Source organism: Saimiri boliviensis, chromosome 4, assembly GCF_048565385.1.
Source record: "Saimiri boliviensis isolate mSaiBol1 chromosome 4, mSaiBol1.pri, whole genome shotgun sequence".
Taxonomy (NCBI): Eukaryota; Metazoa; Chordata; class Mammalia; order Primates; family Cebidae; genus Saimiri; species Saimiri boliviensis.
In genome coordinates, this window is record NC_133452.1 from 123,005,006 (window position 1) to 123,012,438 (window position 7,433).

Genomic DNA, 7,433 nt, shown 5'->3' on the forward strand with positions numbered 1-7,433 from the left:
CGGGCATGATAGCAGGTGCCTGTAATCCCAGTTACTTGGAAGGCCGAGACAGGAGAATTACTTGAACCTGGGAGGTGGAAGTTGCAGTGAGCCGAGATTATGCCATTGCTCTCCAGTCGGGGCGATGGTATGAGACTCCATCTCAAAAAAAAAAAGGAAAGAAATGATGGTTTACAGAATGATGGCTTTGCCCCCTTTGCCCTTCTGTCACCTGTCCCTTATATGTAGCTCTTTTAAGCTTCTCAACTTTCTCTTGGGACACTTCATGCATAACTTGTAATAGAAATGTTACTGAAAAGCTGCCTAAACAAAAAAATTGTATAAAGTAGGAATTTGTATAAACTAATACTGTTGTAAATAAAAAAAGAGATGGGTCAAAAATAAAGCAAACCAAAATATGGAATGATTGAATAGGCAATTGAATGTAAGAAGAGAACATATTTTATCTTGATGTTTGGAACTTTTTAAAAATTGGTACAGGGTAATGATGTTAGACGTATAACAATATAACCTTATTCTACTTTACTCTGTGGTAAACAATATTAAAGTTGTCATAAAATGTAACTGCTATCTTTTGAGGGTTTCAAGTTTCAAGATCATTCTACACAAAACATAGAAATCTTAATGTTTGTTACAGAACAAATGACTGAATTAAATGAATTCATTTAATTACATTAATTATTTAAGTCTTATAAATTAGGGGGTGCAAGGTCAGAAGGAAAGATGAAGGAAAATGCAAGAGTAGCTTAGAAAACAGGGAGCCAATATATTCTATCTAAACTGAATATGACACTAATGTTTAAGAATATGTGAATTTATCAATAGCCATTTAAAGAAAAGCAAGAGTAGTGACTGCTATTACTTACTTATATAGTATATATTATGTGCCAGGCATAGCTCTAAGGATTTTACAGACATTAAGTCATTTAATCCTCACAATAATCCCTCAAAGAACTTTGTCCATTTGAAAGACAGTAAAACTGAGTCACAGAGGGTTAAGTAACTTGCCCAAGTTTACATATCTAGGAATGGTGGCTCACAAATGGAAATAAAATAAAAATTTAATTGAGAGGTATGGATGGGAAAATTGGGAAGTATGAAAAATGATTTGTATTAGGAAGCAATATATAGTATATATTATCCCAAGTTGGTAAATCTAGAGTAATAAATGATTTAGAGCTATGGAGTTACAACAATAATTACTAAAAGAACTAGAAGCTGGGCAGCAGAGTACTTTCTATTTTACTTTCGATTTTAAGCCATTCTACACAGTTATTTAATATACATATATTTTTATTTAATTTTTAACTTTTTTATTAAAAAAGAGAGAAAACTTAGGCCAGGCATGATGCCTGTGATCCCAGCACTTCGGGAGGCTGAGGCAGGTGGATCACCTGAGGTCAGGAATTCGAGACCACCCTGACCAATATCGAGAAACCCCGTCTCTACTAAAAATACAAAATTAGCTGGGCATGGTGGTGCGTGCCTGTAATCCCAGCTACTCAGGAGGCTGAGGCAGGAGAATCACTTGAACCCAGGAGGCGGAGATTGTGCCAGTGCACTCTAGCCTGCGCAACAGGAGCAAAAATTCATCTCAAAAAAAAAAAAAAATTTAAACTGGGCCAGGTGTGGTGACTCATACCTACAATCTCAATACTTTGGCAGGCTGAGGTGGAAGGATCACTTGAGCCCAGGAGTTCAAGACCAGTATGGGCAACAGGGCAAAACCCCAGCTCTGAAAAAATCAAAAACTTAGCCAAGCGTGGTGGCATGCACCTTTGGTCCCAGTTATTCAGGAGGCTGAGGCAGGAGTGTCACTTGAGCCCCAAACAGGACAAGGTTGCAATGAGCCATGATCACACAACTGCGCTCCCACTCCCACCTGGATAACAGAATGAAACCCTGCCTTAAAAACCAAAAATTAAAATTAAACTGATCTCCTCCCTCCAAACATTTTACTCACTCACACATAATAAAACATCTCTCAAGATAACTTCCTCCTGATGATTTTAGATATTAGTACATTCATACTTGGGGAGACTGCAGATAATACTACCAAAATATAAAAGATGTCCTCAGCTCATTTTGGTTGAAATTGCCTCATCTGGCCGGGCACAGTGGCTCACGCCTGTAATCCCAGCACTTTTGGAGGCCGAGGCAGGCAGATCACAAGGTCAGGAGTTTGAGACCAGCCTGACCAACATGGTGAAACCCCATCTCTATTAAAAATACAAAAATTAGCTGGGCATGGTGGTGCATGCCTGTAATCCCAGCTACAGCTACTCAGGAAGCCAACGCAGGAGAATTGCTTGAACCCAGGAGGCTGAGGTTGCAGTAAGCTATTGTGCCACTGTAGTCCAGCCTGGTGACAGAGTGAGACTACTCCGTCTCAAAAAAAAAAAAAAAAAAAGTGCCTCATCTGTCATGTGTCTGTATTCATAAAAGCTGACATTAAAAACATCTTATAAAGCTGTTAAAATGTTTGTGTCATCTTAGCACAACACTTACTAAAGCAATGTAGTGAATAAAAATCCAATGGCTTGGGAGGGCAAAGATGATGAAAATGTTACAGTCAGAGCAATACAGTAGAAATACTGAAGAGTTAAAGATGCCAAATTAAAGAGCACCCAAAAGCAGAGTCCATGAGATTATAGAAAGGCAGAGAATGTTAACTTATCCATTCTCTTACTTAACCAATATTTATTGGGCATCTATATGTTTTTAATATATATCACATGTTAAATGCTGACCTTATAAAGAATTCGACATGCAACTTCCTCTCAGTTTTCAGTTTAGTAGATAATACAAAGGACACATATAAATACCTTTAGTATATGATAGAAATTGATAAGTAACATCATGTGATAAAAATATGATACGGTAACAAAAAGTAAGGGAGAAATGTTCCAGCGAAATTATAAAACATAGAGCAATTTTGTAATTGCATTGTGTTCTCGATGACAGGTAGATGCAAGCTAAGATGTAGGCCCATCAATGGGGTTGACAAATATAGGTCAGAAGATAAGGAAACATCATGCGACATTGCTACTGAAGTAATCACATGTAAAAGTAGCCATATATATATATATATATATATATATATTTTTTTTTTTTTTTAAAGATGGGGTTTCACCCTGATGGCCAGGCTGGTCTTGAACTCCTGACCTCAGGTGATCCACCCACCTTGACCTCCCAAAGTGCTAGGATTACAGGCCTGAGCCACCGCGCCCCACCAGAAGTAGCCATATATTTTTGTTAAGAGAGCTACCTTTATCAGTTCTTTCTGGAATAGGACAGTTATCCATGCCTCTGCTGGGCACTCAGCCTACCACAAGCTAGAATAATACAACGAGAACATGATAGAGAAAAAAGTACAATACCCTTTAGCAAAATTACACACTAGATTCAATGTTCAGTATTAAAAGGTTTGTGTGGTTTGGTGATTTTGACCTTGAGACTGAACCTGGTGGCTGATCTTCCCACTTCTCCACTGCAGGCAGGGTCTGAGAGGCTGCGGTGCTCCTCCAACACCCCTCCCTTACTCCTCCACCCTCACCAACACACACACAGTCCTTTGCTCTCTCTAGCTTGGGCTGTTCATTAATCAGACTCAGAGAATGCCTGAGCCAGAGAGTGAGGAGAAAAAGGTGGGCTGGTAAGGACAGGGAGGGGAGAGAAACGGGATGGCAGCTGGCTCATAAGGTTCACTGGACAAGCACAGCAGGAGAATGTAGAATAAAAGGTTGAGACTTTTTCCGTTATCTGTAAGAAGCTCATTGGAAAGGATGTCCATTTTGAATTCCCAGAGTTTCAGTTGTAAACAAAAATAACTAAATAAACTATATTTATAGTGGCAAAAAAAAAATCCGTCTTTAACACATTTAAACACTGAATTCAATCAGATCTAGTACTAGCTTTAGTGAACATGAAAAGATTTTGGAAAAGGTTCATTTAAATAAAAAATGCTGAGTGGAACCCAAATGTTCATTAGCATTATGTCTAGAAATTCAAATACAGATGAGGTCTGTTGAAATACTCTGCCCCTGCTCTCCCAGAGTTTCCAAAATATTGACATCAGACATGTGCTCTCCTAAACTGTCTCTGAAGATTGGGCTCTATCTAGGTCTACGGTTTCCATAGCAGTGAAAAACACGTTCATCACTTTTTATTGTGAAGGTTTAACTATATCTCTCATTAGACAATGAGTTCCAACAGCATTAGATTCATTATAAATCAAATGAATTCATTATGAATATTCTTACTTGTTTTCCTAATAGTGTTACTTTGTATTACACAGATTGCTTTTCTTTCTTTTCCCCTTTTCTTCTTTCTTTTTCAAGAAAAGTAATAAAATGTTCCTCAAATGCCAAAAAATGCTAAGGACGACTCCCTTCATTAAAATAAGGCTTCCTTTTGTTATTCAGTATGTCATTGTTTTCATTCACTGTGAGTCTACTGAATTTTAAGTAGAAGCTTGCAAGACAAAATCTTTATAAATTATTATAAGATGACAAATACTCCAACAGAATATAGCAGCAAATAGCTACTCAAATTCCAACAAAAGAGATTCTTTTTTTTTTTTTTTTTTTGGAGGTGTAAGTGAATTTTTATTGGGAAGGGAGGTTGTCAACTTAAACAGCAGCAAATAAAGAGTGAATAAGGAAACTCCCTGTTGCCACAGATTTACATGACCTCCGTATGTGACACAGGAGGCATTTCAATTTGTTACCCCTAGCCAGAAATGGCAAGTGCTTTTCCACTCGGTCTAATACTTCTGGATTCCTACTAAAAAGGAATACATAAAGAGCATGGAAAAGTTGCTTATTGAAAGAAACCCCCGAAGAGTAAGGGAGGGAATGTAGAAATTAAGAAGTTATGTGGAACACTCTTCAAATTTTAATTAACTACATTTTCGTATCTTCACAGTAATACAAAACACAGTCACTTGCAGAACTGGTTCAGATTACTTAAATACCAAATACATTTTTAGTCCTCTACATAAGTGTTTGGAAGTTACTTATGTTTATATGAAATGAAGCTATTAATACTTTCCTACAGCAGGAACTGCACACCAGGAAGGCCAAGACAAACACAAATCAAGGAATGAAGTTTTCCCAAAGCTGCAGTGTGAAAAGACTATAAACAGTTGATTCCATACACACGAATGGGTTTCTTTGCTATAGGAAATCCAAGTGGAATAAGGAATGGAGATGTGTAAAAAGGTTTCTTGAAGCAAAGAGGATGACACCCTGTATGGATTTAGTTTTCAGCCCCTTCTGCTGCATCACATTCTTCTCCTGCACTGTCTGATGTCCAAAGTGTTAAGCTGTCTCTAAGCAACTGCATGATGAGAGTGCTGTCTTTGTATGAGTCTTCATTCAGTGTATCAAGTTCAGCAATGGCCTCATCAAAAGCCGTTTTAGCCAGCGTGCAGGCAAGCTCTGGGTTATTAAGAATCTCATAGTAAAATACAGAAAAGTTAAGAGCAAGCCCCAGGCGGATTGGATGTGTGGGTTGCATCTCCTTCTTGCTTGTATCAAGTGCCTCTTGGTAAGCTCCTTGGGAATTATCTATGGTTTGTTTTCGATCATCACCACATGCAACTTCAGCAAGGTACCGGAAGTAATCACCCTTCATTTTCAGATAGAAGACCTTACTCTCTGGATTAGTTGCATTGGCTATTAAGTATTTATCCAACAACTCCAGGACCGTGGTGCAGATGGATCTCAGCTCGGACTCCACTTTCTCCCGATAGTCCTTAATCAGCTGCAACTTCTTGTCGGAGGTGTCGGTCTTCTGCTCGATGCTCGAGATGACCCTCCAGGCGGACCTGCGGCCCCCGACCACGTTCTTGTAGGCCACGGAGAGCAGGTTGCGCTCCTCGTTGGACAGCTCGGCGCCCTGCTCGGTCACGGCCTTCATGCAGGTGGCCATGTCGTCGTAGCGCTCGGCCTGCTCGGCCAGCTTGGCCTTCTGGATCAGCTCCGTCTTCTCCATGGCGGGCGCGGGGCCGGGGCCGGGGCGAAGGGCGAGGAGAGCGAGGGCGAGCGCCGACCCGGAGCGGGAGGAGATTCACGAGCTTCACGTCTCCGCGGCCGCGACGCGAGTCAAAAGAGATTCTTTACCTAGTTCGCCTTACAGTTTTAAATGCTAGAATTGAATTTAGTGATCGCACAGAGAAAATTCACAGTTTTAAAAAGTAATGAACTACATATATAATAGGACAGAAGATTTACTAAGCTGAGGTAATTTTATGTGTCATACACTTCACACTAATATTTTGGACAGAAAACTTTATCAATCCAAAATAAGTAAGCATTCCTAACAACTTTTAAAACTGTATTTGAAAATAATGCACCAGGAAAGTAGAAACCTTTAAACAAGATTTGCAAAAAATGTTAAGTCAGCAAAATTGTGTTCATGTGCTGGGTTTTTATATGTTTCTGAAGACAAACGAACATGCAAATATCTGAACCACCCTCCTGATTACGATGTGAGTACAACATATATTCTCCCTAAAAATATATATACTTTTATATTAAAATTATATATACATATTTTATATGTACAATACACATATATACACACTTAATATATTACATGTTATATATACATATGTGTGTATTTATATATATATATGCATATATATAAAACATTTGAACCTCAGAAAATGCTTTTCTTTGGCCTCTGTTAAAAGCACTCAGTAACTAAAGAGAAAATTTGTTCTATATTCAGATTCTGTGACTGGCTTCCTTATCAATGGAAACATTGGCAAATGTTAACTTCACTTAAGATCAGATTTATTTCTGTTATATATGCACATAGTTGTAATTGATTGTTTTCTATGTTAGCTTTCTAAGAAACCAAAGGTTAGTTTATAAGAAGCATTGTGGGTAATACTGAAATCCAGTGAACAAGAAGAGGCAGGAGACGTGATTGAACATTCTTTGCAGCGGAAAAAAAAAAAAGGCATTCAGAACTCGTAATGTGTTCTAGAGCAATTAACTACTGCTTGGTAGTCATAACATTACAAGAAACCAAACGTTAGGTTTTTAAATGATTAATGTGTAAATGAACTGTTGTGCTACCTACTGCTAAGATCTCTACAATCAAAGTACTTTTAGCACTATCTTGGAACAAAAACCATGATTTCTAGGGCTGGATTTGCTTTTTCTCCTCATAAACATGTGTATGTTTTACATGATTAGGATGAATCAAGCCAAAAGTGAAAATAGGCTAGGTGCGGTGACTCACACCTGTAATCCCAGCACTTTGGGAGGCCGAGGCAGGTGGATCAGTTGAGGTCAGGAGTTGGAGACCAGCCTGGCCAACATGGCGAAACCCTGTCTCTACTACGAGTATAAAAATTAGCTGGGGCATGGTGGCATGTGCCTGTAATCACAGTTACTCAAGAGACTGAGACATGAGAATCA

At 38.7% G+C, this 7,433-nt stretch overlaps 1 protein-coding gene across 1 annotated transcript; it reads right to left on the bottom strand.

Annotated features, from left to right (window-relative positions):
- Positions 1 to 4,586: 4,586 nt before the first annotated feature.
- Positions 4,587 to 6,103, bottom strand: LOC101035668 (14-3-3 protein theta). The gene has a single exon (XM_003926356.4). The coding sequence runs from the start codon at positions 5,995 to 5,997 to the stop codon at positions 5,260 to 5,262; it is 738 nt and encodes a 245-aa protein (XP_003926405.2). The 5' UTR covers positions 5,998 to 6,103; the 3' UTR covers positions 4,587 to 5,259.
- Between the last annotated feature and the right edge of the window lie 1,330 nt (positions 6,104 to 7,433).